Raw genomic sequence first — 21,134 nt, 5'->3', positions numbered from 1 at the left:
ACAGAACTAGAAATAATGAATGGGGATGGGGATGGGGATGGGGTAGAATAGAATAGAATAGAATAGAATAGAATAGAATAGAATAGAATAGAATAGAATAGAATAGAATAGAATAGAATTAGAAATAATGGGGATGAGTAGAGTAGAGTAGAGTAGAGTAGAGTAGAATAGAAATAGAAATAGAAATAATGAATGGGGATGGGGCAGAGTAGAGTAGAGTAGAATAAGAATAGAATAGAATAGAATAGAATAGAATAGAATAGAATAGAATAGAATAGAATAATAGAATAGAATAGAATAGAATAGAATAGAATAGAATAGAATAGAATAGAATAGAATTAGAAATAATGAATAGGGATGGGGATAGGGATGGGGTACAATACAGTAGAGTAGAATACAGTAAAAGAAGAATAGAATAGAATAGAATAGAATAGAATAGAATAGAATAGAATAGAATAGAATAGAATAGAATAGAATAGAACAGAACTGAATTGAATTGAATTAGAAATAATGAATGGGGATGGGGATGAGTAGAGTAGAGTAGAGTAGAGTAGAGTAGAGTAGAGTACAGTAGAATAGAATAGAATAAGAATAGAATAGAATAGAATAGAATAGAATAGAATAGAATAGAATAGAATAGAATAGAATAGAATAGAATAGAATAGAATAGAATAGAATAGAATAGAATAGAATAGAATAGAATAGAATAGAATAGAATAGAAATAGAAATAGAAATAGAAATAGAAATAATGAATAGGGATGGGGATAGAGATGGGGTAGAGTACAGTAGAGTAGAATACAGTAAAAGAATAGGATAGGATAGGATAGGATAGGATAGGATAGGATAGGATAGGATAGAATAGAATAGAATAGAATAGAATAAAATGGGATCTTGGAGATCTTCTAGTCCAGCACCCTGCTCAAGCAAGATAACCTATACTATTTCAGATAACTATTTCAGACTCTTCTTAAAAACCTCCAGTGATAGAGCCCCCACGATTTCTGAAAGCAAAGCTGTTCCACTGGTTAATGGTCCTCACTGTTAGGAAGTTTCTCCTTAATTCCAGGTTGCTTCTCTCTTTCATTGGTTTCCAACCATTGTTTCTTGTCCTGCCCTCCGGTGCTTTGGAGAATAATTTGTGGCAGCCCCTCAAATACTGGAATACTGCTATCATGTCACCCCTAGTTGACCTCCAAGGTCCCTTCCAGCTCTATCCTGATTGATGATGGGATTTCCCGCTAAAGAATTCACGGGAAAAGCAGAGGGGAGGGGGGGCGATGTCAATCCCAGGCCGTAATACGGCTCCTCCTGTCTTTACAAGCCAGGAATTGTCGTGATATGCAGTAACGTCACCGGAGGTTGAGAGCTTAGTTTTGCTTTACGTCTTAAAGCCGGAAGAGTCTTGTTTTTCGAGCGATCGGAATCTTTGTTTGGCTGTGACTCTTCCGGCTTTGCGGTGGGGCTGCTGGCGAGCGGCTCCCCTCGTTCGGAGAATTATGGACCGGAAAAAAAAGCCTCTGGATATAACAGTCGGTTCGGTGAGCAGCAATGGGGGAACTGGCGGGATTTCAGAGCGATTGTCGTTTTAAGGGCAGAGGTGGGGAACGATGGCTCCCTTTATGACTTGTGGACTTCAACTCCCAGAATTCCTGAGCCAGCATGGCTGGCTCAGGAATTCTGGGAGTTGAAGTCCACAAGTCATAAAGGGGGCCATCGTTCCCCATCCCTGTTAGGTAATAGTTTTTCTCGCGTCTTTGAAGGTCTTTTCCCCCCCTCCAAAGTGAAAAGGGAACTACGTAGTGTAATAAAGCGCTCACTGTTTGTAATCTTGTCCACACCGCAAATCTTGCATTAATTAAATCTTGGATTTTCTACCCTCCTTCCTCACCTCGTCTCTTCTTAAAAATGTCAGACTCTGTTGTCTAAAGGTTGGGTTTGTTTTTTCTCCTTTCGTTATTCCTATTCTAGTTGGTAGATTTGAAAGCTGAACTGTTCCGAAAACAGGAAGAATTCAAGAAAGAGAAACTTCTGAAAGATGCCGGAGTTCATGTTAAGCCCAAAACAGTAAATAAGGTAGGCTTTGTTTGCAGAGTGTAGGTTATTAATCTCTCTTTAAGGATTCAAGCATAATATTCTTAGTCTTCCCGTTCTTCTAAATGCATTCACTCCTCCTTCATATGTTTGCTTTATCATTTGAGCTTCAGTCATTCGTTCTACATGATGAAACCACTTCAATATATTTTTCATGCTGGTTTTGTATCAGTGGTGAATTTTTTTTACTACTGGTTCTGTGGGCATGGCTTGGTGGGCGTGGTGTGGCTTGGTGGGCGTAGCTTGGTGGGCGTGACGGGAAGGATACTGCAAAATCCCCATTCTCTCCCCACTCCTGGGGGAAGGATATTGCAAAATCTCCATTCCCACCCCACTCTGGGGCCAGCCAGAGGTAGTATTTGCCAGTTCTCAGAACTGCTCAAAATTTCCGCTACCGGTTCATCAGTACCTGCTGGATTTCACCCCTGTTTTGTATTCTATCCACATTCATTACCTATTTATTCTTGGCCCTGTCTTTTGTTTTATTGCACGTCTACCGTAAATAATATATTCAGCTTTGTTTTTTGCACTAACATACAGCATTTATTTCAATTCTATTTTTTGACGTATTGATGCAAATTGTAAAAGCTCTGTAGGTCATCTGTGCGTTAGTGTCAAAAACAGCCAAATAACTTGTTTGAAAATTTATAATTACAGAAGCCAACCATTTGGACTAAGCCGAACAAAGGGGTTTCAGATCGAGCTGAAAAAGATGTCGAGCAGAAGATAGAGGAGCAGCAAACTCTAGATAAATCAAGGTGTTTCATTTCTAAGAAACGCAGACTTTACTAAATATTGTAAATAAGATTATAAAGAAAATAGGGTGTAGTTTATCTATAAATCCCATATGATGTAGGATTGTGCTACATTATGAACCTATCCAGAATGGTCTGTCTTCCTGATAAGAGCATCAAAGTAGACTCTGTCTCCTCCCAAAAGGAGAAAGAAATGGGACCCAAAGGCCGTCTTTGACATTCTGGACTACACCCCAGAAATCAAAATGCCCCTTTTCCTCTTAGCATTTGGAAAACCTTGAAGACTTTCTTTTTAAACCAGATATTAGATAAGACTTCAGAATGACTAGATAGCTATGCTATTATGAGGACATTGAGCTGTAATTTATGGACTGTTTTCATTAAAACAATTTTGTTACAAGTCATGGTATCATAGAGAGAAAGGACAAGATAGTGGCTGTGACCAAATGAAAATACATATGTAGGGGAGAGGCCAGTCCCCCCCCACCCCCCATCATTGAATATGGTTTTAAACAATGTCAGCAATGCTGCTTTTCATAGTGGATTTTGGTAAATTGTAGAACCTTTCAGGAAACATTCATTGCTGGATTTATTTTCAAAATTACTTCCAGACAATCATTCTGAACCATTCTCAAAGGGGTACATCGCCACATGCTCTCTTTTGAGCATGTGGAGGATGTACAGGCACACATAATGCTTCAGTCACATTCCCAAGAATGAAAACATGGCTCTGAATTGGTAGAAAAGCACTTACAGGTTGTCTCTGTGTGGTTGCAGGCATGTTAACCATTGATAGCATTTCAAAACTACTTTGAGAGAAGGCAATCTTGACAGCATATAGTGGTCTCAAGTTATATTGTCTCATGTTCTGTATGGCAAAAAGACTCACTGCTATGAAATAATGAAGAGGGAGATGGGCAGTTAAGAAATTTAATTAATAAAAATGGTGTGTTACTGTTTTTAGGCAAAAACTGGAAGAGAAAGCACGTCTGTATGAAAAAATGACCAAGGGAGATTTTCCAGGTGAATACCTTTAGTTTTCCTAGGATTTTATGTGAAACATTTTTTGATAAAGACTTAACTGTAAAATGCTGTTATTAGTAATAAGCACTCAGTCATTCTTAGTTCAAAATAGGCATGTCTAAGGAGGCAGTAAAAGTGTATGATCTGTTTGCAGCTATCATAACCTTTCTTATGAAAAGAATAGGCCTTTCTCATTGAAATAACTGATTTTGTCTTTGATAACGCTATAGAGCAATGGAAAACTTGTTCTAAGTTACTTTGACATTAAGTTCTGGAAAACTTCAGTGCCTAAAGAGAAAGCTTATACTTCTTCTTCTGAAGACCAGTGCCTAGGGAATTCTGGGAACTGAAGCTGCTGAGGTTGAAAAGTACTGCTGTAGACAATGCCATTTGTCAAGGTAGATGCTTTTGTCCTCTTCCTGCAAAGAGCTTGGCCAGCACTGGTGGCTTTTTCTTTGTGGGGGTTCCATTCCAGCCAAGCAACTATGGATAATAGTATAACAGATGATAACTTTGGGAGAAAAGCATTTTTCCATAAGCATCATATATACTCACTTTTCTCAACAGTCCAGGCTCAATATAGTCAATGTTCTTGATAGTTTGAAATATTCCATTTTCCTCTACTTCATTTAATTGTGCAGAAGTGCCAATTCAATTGCACTTAGCAAAGTGGGGTCGTCCCCCCCCCGTATATCCTCCATGTTGTCATGGAATACAATATGTTTCTGTTTCAGCATTACTTGAATGTCTCTTAGGTCCAGAACAAGTTTGACGTTCTTTTCCATTTGCTGAGGGCACTCTATAAACTTGCCAAATTTTTACTGAACAGTTCATTTTAAAACAAGGAGGACAAGGAGGTTGGGGATTACCTTGTTTTAGCCCATATGCCCCCTTTGATCTACATTTAGAAGTCCTATCAGGAAATAGTGCAAATCAACATCAACATAATTTTTTTTTCCATTCCCACTAGCAAAAGTTGAAGAAGCTAGCATCTTTCTGTCCTGATAGGGATATGCATGGCTTTAATGTGTGTTTATAGTTGTTGTAATCTCAAAATGTGCTCCAGAAGATTGGAAGGGGCCTCAGAAAAAAAAAAAAGGATTAGGAGAAGGAATAAATCTGTGAAAAATCTTTTTGTGCAGCATTGGATTTCTCACAAGAATTCAAGTTGTATTGCCTTCCTGTAAAGCAACAGCAACAACTGGAAAAGGATAATTTAGAAACTACTTTTTATTCAGTGTTAAATCTTGACATTGCTGTATCTAAAATAAAAACATTTCATGAATCAGGTACTTGTATGCTTGACTAGATATGTCCCATTAATGACACTTGTTACATAAGTAAAAGGTCTATGTAACCTTTAACTGGACAAAATAGTGCATCCATCATAGGGCAACAATTTTTTAATCAAGGTAGATCAAATCAGCTAACTTACAGAATGTGTCCAAAATCCAAGATCCATGATTCTCTTTGGATTCTCAATGGACAAGTTTGTAGTTGCTTCATTGCTGCTGTGCCATTACCTGGAGGTTCAGTAGACTGTCATTAAAATTGGTTTTTCTGTCATAGATGAAGAAACTGAAGAGTTATATCTTGTGGATTTCACTCAGAAGATAATTGACAAACAGAGAGAAGTACGAGAAATGTGTACCAGTGAAACTGCCAGGAAAGCAATGGAAGACAAAAATGGGGAAGAAGAGAGATTCTCTGAAGCAGAGGTCCCACCTACACAGAACCCAGATGAAGAATGGTTGGTCATTGTATCATAATAGCACTATTGTGTATTTCATAGCTTCACTGAAATCAAATGAAATACTGCTAATCTGACTTTAGTTTATATTGTAGCGTTATAATATATTTGCACTGCTAAACCCTGGAAGTTAATGTATCAAGCTTAACTAGACTGCTTGTTATTCTTTTTTGACGGTCATAATCATGCTAAATTGTTCTACATTTCAAAGATTTGAAAGTAACCTACTCATCAAAGTTAATTTTGTGTTTCATTTCAGGGTTGAATATGTGGATTATTTAGGCCGTTCAAGAGGATGTAGGAAGAAAGATTTGCCCCATCTGCTAGAAATGGATAAACTGAACCAGGATGAGAGGTAAACTTTATTGTAGAAAAACACATTTAAAAAACCCCCACCCAATTTTATAGGGATAAAAGACAAGAATGGATGCTGAAATGACATGGTTTTCTTCTCGTGCCAGAGGTAATACTTTTATAGTCTTTGTAGTAGCTCCTCAAACTAGTCTAGATCTGAAATCCTATGTGTTAACTTACAAATGACAAAACAAGTTTGTAGGAACTACAAAAATAATGTGGAAAGCCATGGAAAATGGTTATCTATGTTGTGACTGAAAATTGCCAACATTTCTTGAAACACGCTGCTAAAAGTTCTAAAAAATAGAAAACGTTAAACATAGCACTATTGTACTATATTATTTGCAGACATAATTTAGCAGTAGTGTTGTCCTTCAGTATTTAGTGATTACACAGGCCGCAAGCAATTGCAGGGACTGAGTGGGTTCCTGTCTTTATAAGCTATAAAGGCCTTGCCTCTGAAGATGCCAGCAGCAGTTGCTGTTGAAATGTCAGGAAGTCTGTTGCCTAGACCATGGTCATTAACCGTTCAAGCCCAATACCACCCAAGAGATACTGGCTGTGAAAGCCAAACCAGTATATAATTTAGCAATACCTTAATAGTATTTAAGCAGTGGGATTTTTCCAGTAGAACTGAATTTTAATCCATTCTGATGGAACCTATTGTCAAGCATTTTTATTCTTAGTTAAAAGAATTGCAAATGTATAAACTCAGGCATGTAAAGTTACATGAAAGAGTACTTACCTTGGTTATTTAACAAGTGTCTCTTCATATCTTGGTCAAACTGAACATTTTAGAAAAGAAATACTCTAGTTAATACTGTAGTGTTGAAAAAATGCTCATGTTCAAATATCTTTATAGTTAAATAGCAGTAATAAAAGATTCTGAAACAGGACTACATATTGACCATGCTTTGCTTATGAATGCACCTTCCATGCAATCTTCCTTTCAAGACACTGTCTTCTTAGAGAAGTGTAGATTTGGAAGAAAATATATTTCCCATGTTTTAATTTGAATAAGCTTCATATGAACTTAGAATCATTTTTGAATCATTTCAAAATAGAGTATGAAGGCACTATTTAGCTATGATATCCTCAGGGTAAGTTCTAGCAATTCATAATAACTGTTTAAGATAAACAGTATCTAGTATTGAGGAAGGCAATGGCAAACCACTCGAATCTTGAAAACAGCAAGGACTCAGACAGCCACAAGGAGTCAAGACTGACTCAAAGGCAGGAACCAAAACCTTCACTATTAAGTAATTGTTTATAATGTTGAATAAAAGCTAAAGGCAAAGGACTCCCTCTGGATTTTACTCTCCTAGTCATCGATGACTATAGGGAGGCGGTGTTCATTTCCATTTCAAGGCCATTGGGCCAGCACCGTCCGAAGATATTTCTGTGGTTATGTGTCCAGTATGATATCACGGAGCTCTGTTACCTGCCCATCAAAGTTATACCTATTTATCTACTCACATTAGCATGCTTTCAAACTGCTAGGTTGGCAGAAGCTGGGGCAAGGACTGGAGCTCACTCTGTTGCGTGGCGCTCGGGTCTCGAACCTGGGCTAATCATTTATAATGTTGAATATATAAATTAAATACAAATTCAGTCTGCAGACAACTAATTCTTTTTGCTGAGTGAGAAATTTTTGGAAGGATTTGCTGGCTACAAAATGAACCACCATCTCATGAATAAGTATATTTTTGGTACTATATCATTTGTGACTTTGCAATGTTGACTTAAATGAGGGGACTTGGCTAAATACAAAAGTAAGTCTCTCTTTTGACCGTAATCACATGTTTTTGTTTTTGTTTTTTTTAATTTGATTTATATGCCGCCCTTCTCCGGAGACTCAGGGCGGCTTACAATGCGTTAAGCAATAGCCTTCATACTTTTGTATATTTATACAAAGTCAGCTTATTGCCCCCACAAACTGGGTCCTCATTTAACCTACCTTAGAAAGGATGGAAGGCTAAGTCAACCTTGAGCCTGGTAAGATTCGAACCTGCAGAAATTGCAGGCAGCTGTGTTAATAACAGGGTGCATTAAACCACTGTACTACCAAGGCTCTTGGTACTTCTGTTAACTTCTGATCACACACTGACAGACATGTAAATCTCTGGAAATACACTTGAGGTGGGATTTCACTTCGTTCCTCCTCCTGTAGTCATCTGTATATCCCAAAAACTTGCTTAAGCAACTTCTAATCCTCCAAAACAGATTTTTTGAGTATATGTAAATATGGACAGTAGTAAGGCAGAATATAGTCCGCTGATGTTATTCTATCAACAGATGATTATTTACTGAATGTTATCCAAAGTCATGTAAATTCTAATAAAATTGTAATACTGTAAACACATTAAAGAATACAGTTTTACAAGCCTATGCTTGTTGAGGACTGGAAAGAACAGATCTCCATAGTTTCATATTTTCAGTAATGGCACTTTTATTTCTAAAACTTATTTTGCCTAAGTAAGATTAGTTGAATGTCCTTTTAATTGTTTCACACCTACGCAGTATTATACAAACCAACACCATTGGAATCTATTATGTTCTGTAAGATTGAATATTGGGGTGTTGTTGGAATAGCTACAGAGTTTGGGATGTTCTCTCATATACCGCTTTCCAATTCTTAATGATTTTTTTTTAATTATTCATGTAGGCCAGAGAATGAAAAAAAGACTCTACTGTCAGAAGACATGAGAAGGGAGCTTCAGCGACAGGAATGGGAAAGAGAGGAAGAAGAAGCACTGAAGAAACCCATGGGGCCAATTCATTATGAAGACATTCGAGAAAATGGTATGCTGACATTCTGTGATTCTAATCTGGTTTGAAAATATCACACAGTTTTAACATCAAGCTAAATTCTCTTCTCCTTGATTAAAATATATATATATATATATATATATATATATATATATTTAGAATGATAGTTCCGATGCAGACTTGTTGGGCTGTTATATTAATCACTCTTTGTAATTAGGGTTTTATATACAAAACTACCCCATTCCACTCTTTAGTGGAAAAATGAAAATTAGTTTGGTGTCATGGTTTGAAGGCACTGGGCAAGAAACTGGGAGATTTGTGAGTTCTAGTCCCATCTTATGCACAAAGCCAGCTGGGTGATTTGGAGCCAGCCGCTCTTTCTCGGTTCTTGGAAGAAGGCCATAGCAACCATTTCTGAAAATTTTGCCCCCCAGAACTGCAGGGACTGTAAATAACAAAAATACATGTAGTCCTCAAGTTAAAGACCATTTGTTCAATGACTGAAGTTATGACAGCACTGAATAAAGGGACTTGTGACCGGTTCTCGAAGTTCCCATCTTGCAGTATCCCCACAGTCACATGAACAAAATTCAGGCACTTGGCAACCAGTTCATACTTACATTGCAGCATCCCACAATCACGCAGTCGCCATTTGTGACCTTTCCCACAAGCAAAGCCAATAGGGAAGCTGGCAGGGGAGATCACAGGTCACTTGGATAAGTCCTCCCTGGCCTATCTTTGCTCTCACTCACCAGCATCCTCCTCCTCTGTCCTATGCCTTCACACAGGCCCTGCGCCCTCCTTCCTTAGCTTTCCTGAGCTTGTGCTTCAATCCAGCACCCTCTCTTGCAACTCACGCATGGCCTGCACAAGGCCACCCCCACCCACTCCTGCACTTTTCATCTGGGTCTCCCTTTTCTTCCCACTTAACAACCCACATCTTTTAAGTTATGGTGACAACTGGGATTTCCTGGATTGTCACTACTAAGCATTGTGGTCTCGTGATATCATGCTTTATCACCACAGCACTTAGCAACGGCAATTCCAGACCCAGTGGCAGTTGTAACTCAAGGATTACTTGAGTTACAACTGCCACTGGGTCTGGAATTGCCGTTGCTAAGTGCTGTGGTGATAAAGCATGATATCATGCTTTAGGGGAAGCATGCCTAGGAAGATTAGGGGGCTACTCAAATTTGTATTATCGATAACTATATTGCCCTCTACTCTGTGCTTAATCAAAGAGTAGAAGTCCTAAGTCTCACTCTAAGCAGCAACTAAAAAGAGAAGATACAAATACAAAAATAAAAGGTTAAAGTTTCAGTGTTGTAAATTACTGTGATTGTTTGTTTATAATTTTTACAAAGTGGCGAACATACCCAGGATACCCTCATCCTCCCATTTTTCTCACAACAACCACTCTCTGAGCTGTGTTGGACTGAGAGAGAGTGGCTGGCCCAAATTCTCTGAGCTGGCTTTCATAGTTATAGCAGGATTTGAGGAATGATAAATGTGGACCAATACAAGTCTGTCTAAAATGTAAAGGTTCCCTATTCAGTCATGTCTGACTCTAGGGTGCGGTGCTTATCTAGGTCAAGGGAACCAGTGTTGTCTGAAGACATTTTCCGTGATCATGTGGCCAGCATGGCTATATGCCAAAGGCGCACAGAAAACTGTTACCTTCCCACTGAAGTGGTACCTATTAGTCTACTCGCATTTGCATGCTTTCGAACTTCTAGGTGGGCAGGAGCTGGGGCAGAAATGGGAGCTCACCCATTGCACGGTGCTCAAGTCTCCAACTATCTAAGCATTTGAGGAGGAAATCGCTAGTAATAGTACTAGTATTAGTACTAGTATTAGTATAAGTATTAGACTTGTATACTGCATTCTCTGGGTGATTTACAATGTCAACATATTGCCCCCAACAATGTGGGTTCTCATTTTATCGATCTTGGAAGGATGGAAGGCTAAGTCAGTCTTGAGCCCTGTCAGGATCGAACTCCAGGCCGTGGGCATAGTTTGCCTGCAATACCACTACTCCACAATGTCAAGGTATATAATTCAACAGATTTGGACAGCATATGATTGGCGAAGGCTATTGTAATATAAAATATATTCAGAAATGTCTATCTTTGCACTGATATAATTTTGGAGAAAAATTATAGGTCCATATTAGAATCCACGTTGACTTTCGAGAGTACCCCAAAATGCTAGTTTCTGGCATATTCTGGTGTTATTGGACGAATTCTGGCAGGAAACCCTTTATTATGCCATCACTTATAGTAAAGGAAATTCAGGAATTACAATGAACTCTAATGTGGTACAAATTTCTTTCAGAGGCCCGACAGCTTGGTGTTGGTTACTTTGCCTTTGCCCGTGATCAGACTTTGAGAAAAAAACAAATGGACACTTTAGAAATGCTAAGAGAACAGGTACGATGTTTTAACAGTCTACCAAGTATGGGAAATTTCCTGATGTTCTGAAATGTGCATCCCAGCATCCCTTGGCATTGGCCATGTTGACTGGGCTGTTGATAATTGTAATTCAACATCATTTGTAGAGCGATAAGTTCTCCATCCCTGAACTTACACTGTGAAATATCTGGGCTTTTCTCAGATGCTTGTCTCCTCTATTCTTGGTGAACTGGGTCTGGTGAAGTGGTGTTTTTTTCCCCCCAATCCAAGAGCCACATTTGGTAGCTGATGGACCAGGGAAGGCACTTATAGACTTGCACTCTGAACTGCAGAAGGGAGGTACTATGATTCTCCCGCTTTTAAAATGGCTGTTCAATAAAATGGGTGGAATAGAAGGGACCCAAATAGGATTGTTTGGAAGGAAATGTAAGTTTCCCTCACTCCAGTTTTTCATGCTTCTATTCCCTCCATTGCTGGAAAATCATCTGGGTTATTGAGAAAAAAAGAAAAAAAAATTTCTCAAATGTTTCAACCTAATTACAGGTAGTCCTCAATTTATGACCACAATTGAGCCCAACATTTTTGCTAAGCGAAACGTTTGTTAAGTGAGTTTTGCCCCATTTTATGACTTTTCTTGCCACAATTGTTAAGTCACTGCAAGTTAGTAAGTTAGTAACACGGTTGTTAAGTGAATCTGATTTCCCCATTGACTTTTCTTGTCAGAAAGTCTCGAAAGGTTATCACATGACCCCGGGACACTGGAACCGCTGTAAATATGAGTCACTTGCCAAGCATCTGAATTTTGATCACTTGACTATGGAGACGCTGCAGTGGTTGTGTGAAAAAAGCTCGTAAGTCACTTTTCAGTGACATTGTAACTTTGAACGGTCACTGTTGTAAGTCAAGGACTACCTGTAAACAGAAGTAGTTGTTGTGGTTGAATCAACTAGTAGCACGACAGACTTCACCTTAACTCACATAGAACATGTATAGTACATCTAATACACATAATAAGTTCAGTACTAAAGAATTCAGTTTAAAAAGTGTAAATTGGATAACAGTCAGATGCTTAAACCTAAGTCTGGGAATAAATTATAGTATTAGAATATCACAGTTTTGTTACTGAAATACTATATTAATTTCTTTTTTAAGAAATGCTTATCAGTTATGTTGATGCAGTGAAAAATGCATCCAATACAATTGTTTTGTTTACCTAAGAAATGCAGTTTAGTTACATCATAGTAATGGTAAAATTAAAGCTTGACTCTCAAAAGTATGGCAGGAAATGGATAAAAGAAATAATATCTGTGAACATCTGAAGAGAAAATGAATTACTATTGTATTGCATTTCTCCAGACTATCGGTCAGAGAGCAAAGCGGGAACATTTAAAGGAAAAACGTAAAGCTATTTTGGAATCCAGGTTGTCTAAAATTCGAGCGAAAAAGCGCTTAAAAGATGGCGATACGAAAGAAAATGGAGGTAATTTTGAATTATTTTCTTTAAATTTAAAAGTAGTTTTGGAAGATTTACGTATTTGATTAGATGACAATGTTTCTCTTATTCACCAACAACCATAAATTTGACTACACTGTATTGCAGTTTATTCCGAATCAATCAGAAAAAAGTTGCAGTTTTAGAGAAAGACGTATTGTGATAACTTGTGCACGTGCATTGAAGAAGCAGGATGGTGGATTAGGACCAGACTTGATTTTTCTAGTTCAGGCATAGCAATAATCCACAGCGGCCTCTGTTCATAAACTCCAAACTAATTTTTCAGACATTCAGAAAATGATGCTTTAATTACATCAATTTGGACGCTCTCTGTTGCCCGCTAATATTTTTTATTGCTGATAAACTTTTGAAAAGATGGTGAAATTGATGAAAGCAGCACTATGAAATATATTCCTTATTGCTGGTTTCTTCAACTGTATTACAATATAGGCCTTCTAGGGTATGTTGCCAAGTCATGATTTTTGTTCTGCTTTCTGCTATCCAGAGGGATTTGTATTTTTTTTTTTTTTACTGCTTGCAGCTTACTTTATAACTTCCTTTCGAGGAGACAACGGGTAATAGCTCAGTGACATGTTTACTGTGTGAGGAAATCATTTCATAAATACACGTACTGTACAACATCATACAGTACTGCACTATCATCTATCCGTTTATTGTATGTGTTGCCTAAAATCTATATGTTGTTCTTCATAACAGAGGAGGAAGCGCCAGAGCCAGTCCTACCTTCAAGCAAGCCCGCTGAACTGCCCAGAGTTTCTACAGAAACTAGAAAAGTAGAAGTTATCATTCAGGAGAGGAGAGATACAAAGCCGGGTGTGCCCTATGTTCGTGAATGGGATAAAGGCAAAGGTAGGAAGCTGGAGTGTATACACAATGTTTTGGACTGTCAGCGTGTCAAGAATCCTTTGGTTTAAGTCATGAATCCCCAGCGCTACCTTTTAAATGCCCCCAAAACCCTTATAGTACTTCGTCAATCTCCGACAGCAAACTTAATGATTTTAGCAATGTCTTTTTTTCCTTGACTTTGAGAGGAAGTGATGGTGGTGTTGAGACAGTTTTAAGTTTTAAATTTTGCCAAGGAAGGATTTTCTGTAATCCATTAACAAGAGGGAAGTTCTGTAATCCTCTTAACATGTTACAGCCCATGACTAAGCAACTTAAACTCTGGTTGGGTCACAAGCATTTCAGGTGAGAGACTCCTGCATCCCAACATAATACATAAAAACAAGTCTGTTCATCCAGACATAATGGAAAGGTTATAAGATGCATGTAAACTGCTTCTCTTTCACAGCTTTCCCCAGATTACTAAATGATACATTCGAAGTTACAGCGGCACTGAAAAATATGACAGGACCATTTTTCACAGGTACAACCATTGCAGCATCCCTATAGTCACATGATTTACATTTGGATGCTGGACAATTGGTTCACGGTTGTGTGTCCCAGGGGCTTGTGACCATCTTTTGTGACCTGACGAGCAAAGTCAATGGGGAAGCCAGATTCATTCAACAGCTGTGTCAAGAAAGATCATAAAATGGGGGCAAAAACCACTTAACACATTTCTCACTTAGCAACATACATTTTGGGCCCAATTGTGATTGCAAGTCGAGGACCACCTGTATTGTAGATGGCACCCAATGTGAATAACTTGGGTGACTTCAGTCTTTTTTTTTTTTTTTTGATTCCATTAAGGTAAGCAAAATGGGATTTCTTAAACAAAAGTAAAACAGATTATTGTTGTAAGGTTTTTTTTAAGAAGTAATCCTTACTTTTATAAAGCCTGATAAAGCTTGAGTGCAATTAAATATGAAAAAGCAAGCTAAACTTGATATTTCTTCCTCTTCCCACTAATAGAATTCACTTTTGGACTTTGGTCAAAGAAGCAGGATGAACTCAGGAATGAAAGAGAGCCAGAGTTTGCACCGCCTTCTGCTTACTTTACCAATCAAAAGAAATTTTACGATTTGAATAATCAAAATTGGAACAAATCTGAATCCTCCTATGTAAGTACGGAAGACAGCCTTACGGGCAACTTGCCATCTACATCAGCTGAGAGTCATAATAACTCATGGAACAATGACTTCATACCCACTCAGGCACCTGAGATGAGGACGTCAAACCAAGAACCAGTTTACCAAAGTTTGGATGATATGCTCTCCTACTACAAGCAAGTCACATGAATGTCAGATGCCGTTAGGAAAACAATTTGTTCCTCGATTATTAAAACAAATTAAGGGTAGTTTCTGTGAGCAGGTGAACTTTCCTACAGTTCCCTTCTCCCCTAACACTTCTAATATTAAAGAATTCACTTCAAAGATACTGTCTTTGTCTGGAATTTCATTTCTTTAGGCACACAAAAGCTTGGATATGATCAGGTTTTATATTTATTTATAATAACAAATATATAATACACGGCACTAGGGATTCGAACTGCTGAACTGCCAATCTTTCTATTGACAAGCTCAGCGTCTTAGCCGCTGAGCCACTGCGTCCCTTATTATTTATAATTATTATAAATTATTATTATAATAATAGTCCTTATTTAATTAATGAAAAAGGCTATGCTAGAGCAAGAGTTACTCAAGAAGATTTACGCTACACATCCTTCACCATTTGCCCAATTATTTGGAGTCAAGCAGAGGTGAGCAACTTTTGCAATTTTTTTTTAACCCTTAAAGCTCACAGAAGGAACACTGGAAGGTACTGAGTTGAAAAGTATCATCATTTTGAAAGAGGTTTATTAATGTATTTAATTTGCTAAATTCATATTCTGGATTCAAGATGGTAAAGCTAACATTCTATCCTTCAGTTTTTCCCAATGACATCTTTGTCAGATAGATTGGGCTGAGAGTGACTGGTAAGCTCTTGATACTAAGAGTGAACATGATTCTCCCCAGTCTTGATCTAGCAACATACCATGACACTCCATGGGCTCCCATACCACCATCAGTCTCTTCGTTTAACCTGTCAGTGCTAAAAAACTGCAGGAGCTGCAAAATTTCAGATGGAAGCCATTTCTGATATGGATTATCTTTCCTCAGATTTCCTCTTTAAGAAAGTAAATTTAGATCCTACTACATGTGATTATAATATTTTTGTTACAGGCATTCCTTATGTGTACATTCTTTATAATCAAACATTCACATATGACAGAATAATATGTGATAATAATATAATATATAATAATAATAATATATTAATAATAATATAATAATAATATGACACATAAACAGAATTCCTTTAAGTGGCAATTTTTTATTTCTCTTTATTTTCCATCAGTCTTCTGAAATTCTTCCAGTGTTAAGCAAGCTTAATGTTCACAGATTAGTATTGTTGACCTTCCAGATTATTATTACAGAACAGCCCATTAGTCTAAACTAATTTTGTGTTACTTAAGTGCCTATTTAAATGTCCTTTGGATTGGTGATGTGTAGCTGCAAAATAAAACTATATTTTCCAGCTTTGAAGGTTCCATTTTTCCTACAAAACGTAAAAGTTGTATTATTTAATGAGATGCCTTGAAATAATGAAGTAAAATGCAAGTTCTTCAGTAATGTGCTCCTTAGAAAAATATATATGAGTTCATAAACTTGTACTGGCTTTAACAAATAGACTATCAACAGAGCTAATGCCTTGCCTGATTTTTTATTTACAACAGTTACTGTAATTAAACATGTCTGTCTTCAAAAGTGAGAGTAAACTACATTGTTATAGTCAAGTATAGAATGCAAGATTTTAATGGGAAACGTGTCTCACATTTTTCTTCAGGAACAAAGCCAGTTAAAAGTACAATTCCCCTTCTCATCCCTTAAACCTGAAATTCTTCAAACTTGTCCAGTAGATGGCACAAGCTGCTTATAAAAATAGTCACTGAGTATCCACAAAGTAGATATTTTTTTTTAAAAAAATCATCTTATGTGGAATTTTAATAATTTAGAGTAGCTATTGTCCATGGGGGTGGGGAAATTATTTTTAAGAACAGTAAAATAAAAGATTAAAAGTGGGGAAACCTGCATTCTATTTCTACCTGGAAGGCAGACAGTTGATTTTGAGCTATTCATTCTTTCTCTACCCTAGGAAAGAGGCAAGAGAAAAACCACTCCTGAAAAATGGTGTAAAGAAAATTGCAGGCTCTTGTTTGTGTAGTTGCCAGGAACCAAGACTGACTTGAAAGGCACATACTTATTACTTATTTCTGCTGAGGAACGTGTTTCCTGTGAGTTTTCCAGGAGAGGTTTCTTTCTTTGACCTTCTATCTCTCCCTTTTGCTCAATGTACTTTCCAAAGAAAGGACACTTCTTGACAGAGGTCTGAATTATTTGCAGAGAGATCTGGTAGGCGAAATTAATTAACAGAACTTCTTTGCAGTCTTAACCTAGAAATGTTTTAGATGGTCAGCATGCAACATGAACACTTCTGTCTCTTTACAGCCTTTTCCCAAACTATTTTGATACAGATGGAACTATCCTATACTGTGCTGGGCCATCAGTCTTAACCTGAAATGTATCTAACCTGACTGCTGCTAGCTTTCCAAGATTTCATGAGTCTTGGTGGCCCAGTGGTTAGAATGCAGTATTGCAGGCAAACTCTGCCCACAGCCAGGAGCTCAATCCTGACGAGCTAAAGGTTGACGCGGCCTTCCATCTTTCCAAGGTCGATAAAATGAGGACCCAGATTGTTGGGGGCAATATGCTGACTTTGTAAACCACTCAGAGTGTGCTGTAAAGCACCATGGAGCGGTATATAAGTCTAAATGCTACTATTGCTATTTTAAGCAATCGTTTTATTACCTGCCTTATCACCCAAAGATACTGGTAAACAGTCTGGAAAGTTATCATTCAAAGTACGTGTCTACTGGGCACAAATGGTCCCTGGAAATTCTCCACCAAATTTATGAGGAACAATAACTTTCAAGAATTCCTCAAGGACATAATTCCTCTTTAGCAGTAACAGCAGGGCTGCTGCCAAAAATTAATAAAAAAAAAAAACCCACCTCAACGGGAGGACACTTTACATGATATCTTCCATTAGGATTACATTAGAGCATGGGAAGCCAAAAAGGTCGGCTGCTTCAGAGGGGATTGTAGAATGAAAAGAAAGCTATTTGCACATTCACTGTGCCCTCTTCACTAAAGTACAGGATCAACAAATGCTACCTCTGGAATTTTTTTTTTCCAGATGGTTGGTTGAGTAGTCACTCCATTAGGTGGAAAGAGTTTGCAAATACATTCACATTAATGAAAGCCTTATGGCTATCCGAATTGCATATACCCAGCCATAATGATGCTGCACGCCCTTTGCATTTCTCTCTGTTTTTAATTTGAAGCAGCAGGGAGACTGCCCCATGTGTTAGAAATGGCTGATAGAAGTTCCAAAACCAGTTCTTCATTTTCACCATAAAAACATATGGACCCTAACTAGCCTTTAGGTGACGAGAACTCTGTACCAAAAACAACAACAACAACAACAACAACAACAACAACAACAACAACAACAACAACAACAACAACAACAACCGTAGAATGATAAGGTTCTCTGCTACTATGACATAAGAATGAATACTGGCATATGGAATGCAGGATGCTGCCATATCACCCACCTAATGCTGTGACTATTAGGACATCATTTTCATAACAGGTAATAAATTCAAAGTCTCCTTCACTGAAATTTCAGATTTAATGTGAAATCCTGGAGATTTTCCTTAGGTTTGTTTTTATTGACTATTCCTTTCCAACTTGTGACCCCTATGTGTGTGAATGCCCTCCTCTTGCTTAATCTTCTAAAACCATACAGCTGAAAATGCAACTCTCCCTGGTCTTGTTATAGAAGCTGGAAAGAAACAGATGATCCCAAGGGATTCATTGTGTCTGCTGGTTATTCTGTTATGTTCCTTATTGGTATCAGTTCTGTGATTAATTATTTAGTGTATGGCAATGTTACAATTAGCCAGAAGACTACAGTGTTAATACAAAGTACCGTAGTTATTTGGCTGCCGAAGAGTCCTCGTCTGTTTAGTTTGCGCTTGCACGCTATCCCAGAGTGCACCACAGGGGGCAAACTAGTTCCGCACCAGAAAGACAAGCAGTATCCTGAGGCATCATCTGGGGCCTTCTCCCACCACCAATGTCGCCTCGCACTGGGGCATCGTATCTGGGCAGGTCCAGCACCAGTAGAGTCCCACCGTCCGCATAAAACACCACCGCATTTCCACTGAAGTGGTATCTATTTATCTACTTGCATGTATGATGCTTTCGAACTGCTAGGTGGGCAGAAACTGAGGCAAGTGATGGGAACTCACTCCGCCACTCAAACTGCTAGAGCAAAAGCCATCTCCGACATCTTTAAGTTACTGAGTCACTGTGATTCTTAGTTCTATGTTAGTGCATACTGATGACTGAAACATTTAAAGTTCCCTCACCGTGGCCTTTTCAGCAGATTTGATCTTAAAACAAATTCATCTAAAGTTTCTTTCTAGCATTGTTTATCCTCTCCACAGCATTGTAAAGGGATATCCAAGCAACTGCTTTTGGAATGTGATGCAAGACATTTAAAGTGAGTTGTGCTCAGTTTATAGATAGTTATCCTAAAGTGTCTTTGGGCACCATGAATGATCTGTTTCTACTTCTATTTCCTGCACATGCACACGCTTGCCACTATTTGCTGTATGAGTTTGGTCCAGTGAGCTGCGCATACAGATGATCATATACTCTCTTTATTTTCACATCAAGTCAGTGAAAATGTTTCCTCCAGGAGAATTAAAAGAAAAAGAAAAGCATTCAAATAGGGAAAAAGTCCCATGACATGGGAAAAAAATGATTGGCCTAGGTTCTCAGAGCTTAGGTCTTCTAGTGCAGCAGTGCCCAACCTTTTGGGCACCAGGGACCAGTTCTGTAAGGGAGAGGTTTTTCCACAGTCTGGAAGGGGAATGATTTTGTGTGCTGCCTGTATCCTGCAGATGGGGCTTCGCTTGTTTGTGGAGTCGATTGCTGGCATGCTGTGGACTGGTGCCAATCCATGGACCAGAGATTGGGGACCCCTGGTTTATAGAGAACATATGGTCACATGTGGGTTCTTTACAAATGCTAGACAAAATGAGCAGAAATTTCTGGGTGGGGGACTGGATTTATTTAGCATTTCACTCCTGAGGTGATCAACTCTAGTCTGCCGTAGAAACCCAACTGACATAAAGCTTAGACTGACAGGTTATTAGTTCCAGTTGAAAATATACTTTCTAATTAAGAAAATTATTTTTAGTTTCTATTTTTTAATTAAATCAATGGTAATTTATCTGTCATACTTAAACGTGGACTTTCTTGGTACTTCTTACTGATGAGCACAAAGGCAATTAAAAGAAAAAGGTCTGCTTTTGGTAAGCAGAGTTAAGGCCTTTCTAATGCCACATTTTATTTATTGGAGATACTTCCTTTTTTAACCATTGCATATCTTTTTCTTCAAGCTCCTTGCTCAAGCATCAGACTCCAAGCTTTACCACAATCAATTTTGTCTAAGATGTTTCTACAAGCCTGGGTAATGCCCATTAGATCAGAGGTCTTCAAACTTGGCAGCTTTAAGACTGGCTGGAGAATTCTGGGAGTTGAAGTCCACAAGTCTTAAAGCTGCCAAGTTTGAAGACCTCTGCATTAGATAGTAGCAAAGACATGCTGAACAATCGTAACTCTCTGCTGCCACCTCATGGTCACTTGGATTTTTGCCATCCAGATCTGGTAACCAAGAGTGCAAGAGTGTAAAAGTCAGCACTTGTTAGAAAACAAACAGCATTGCTGATTGTTTTGAATGAATTAACATTATTATATTGTGCTGGGGACAGAACAACGAACTGTATATGAAAAGGCCTTGGCTTTACTCTATACGATAAATTACAATAAATCTTGGTCTGAACTTTATGTTAGTTTAGATGAAGTATGGATGCTTTTGCCTAAGCTGTGAGATCTTTGCATCTGTCCAGAACACATACCCTTCAGTTATGGCATTATTCTTTTCCTAAGTCCTTCTTATACTCAATTTTTAGTAAATCTTTACTGACTCACTCCTTCTTTCTACCACTTAAAAAATATTTTCTACTCTGTTTTTTTATCTTTTTAAAAACCTCATTATTGTAGTTTGGCTAATGCTAAGTCTCTGAACAGGAGCTGAATTCCATGCAGCTCCCAAAATGGTATGTTTTGAAGACATAGGATGGAGCAATCTGGTTGATGCAAAGTAATCTGGACATGCCCAGTATGGAAGGAAGACCATTTGGGAAATTTTCTTTATGCTCTGTTGAATTCTTTATATTGAAGATAGGATATTAAAGAGTGAATACATTTTGAAAGAGACAGATTAGCACATCATTCACTTATCAAATGATATGTTAGTCCTAAAGGTAACAGCACAGAAATATTTCTTATATATTGTTCTCCTTATTTAGATGTTGTTACATCAATGATGACATGAATGAACTGGTGAC

At 38.0% G+C, this 21,134-nt stretch overlaps 1 protein-coding gene across 1 annotated transcript; it reads left to right on the top strand.

The window, feature by feature from the left end:
- Window positions 1-1,395: 1,395 nt before the first annotated feature.
- Window positions 1,396-14,986, top strand: CCDC174 (coiled-coil domain containing 174). Its single transcript, XM_070933601.1, has 11 exons — window positions 1,396-1,539; window positions 1,970-2,074; window positions 2,750-2,850; window positions 3,812-3,870; window positions 5,440-5,620; window positions 5,880-5,975; window positions 8,640-8,776; window positions 11,078-11,172; window positions 12,511-12,634; window positions 13,364-13,516; window positions 14,522-14,986. The coding sequence occupies exons 1-11, from the start codon at window positions 1,498-1,500 to the stop codon at window positions 14,845-14,847; spliced, it is 1,419 nt and encodes a 472-aa protein (XP_070789702.1). The 5' UTR covers window positions 1,396-1,497; the 3' UTR covers window positions 14,848-14,986.
- The last annotated feature ends 6,148 nt before the right edge of the window (window positions 14,987-21,134 follow it).

Source organism: Pituophis catenifer, unplaced genomic scaffold, assembly GCF_029215685.1.
Source record: "Pituophis catenifer annectens isolate HBS135680 unplaced genomic scaffold, rPitCat1.0.hap2 SCAF_2, whole genome shotgun sequence".
In the NCBI taxonomy this organism is placed as follows: domain Eukaryota; kingdom Metazoa; phylum Chordata; class Lepidosauria; order Squamata; family Colubridae; genus Pituophis; species Pituophis catenifer.
Note: the sequence above shows the minus strand (reverse complement) of the source record. Positions and strands in the feature narration are given on the sequence as shown.

What these genes read in the sequence shown, in the direction of transcription:
- CCDC174 (XM_070933601.1), top strand. Translation starts at nt 1,498, where the DNA reads ATGGACCGGAAAAAAAAGCCTCTGGATATAACAGTCGGTTCG. An exon ending in CAAACTCTAGATAAATCAAG is followed by an intron (nt 2,851 to 3,811) that starts GTGTTTCATTTC and finishes TACTGTTTTTAG; the next exon opens with GCAAAAACTGGAAGAGAAAG. An exon ending in TGAAGACATTCGAGAAAATG is followed by an intron (nt 8,777 to 11,077) that starts GTATGCTGACAT and finishes AATTTCTTTCAG; the next exon opens with AGGCCCGACAGCTTGGTGTT.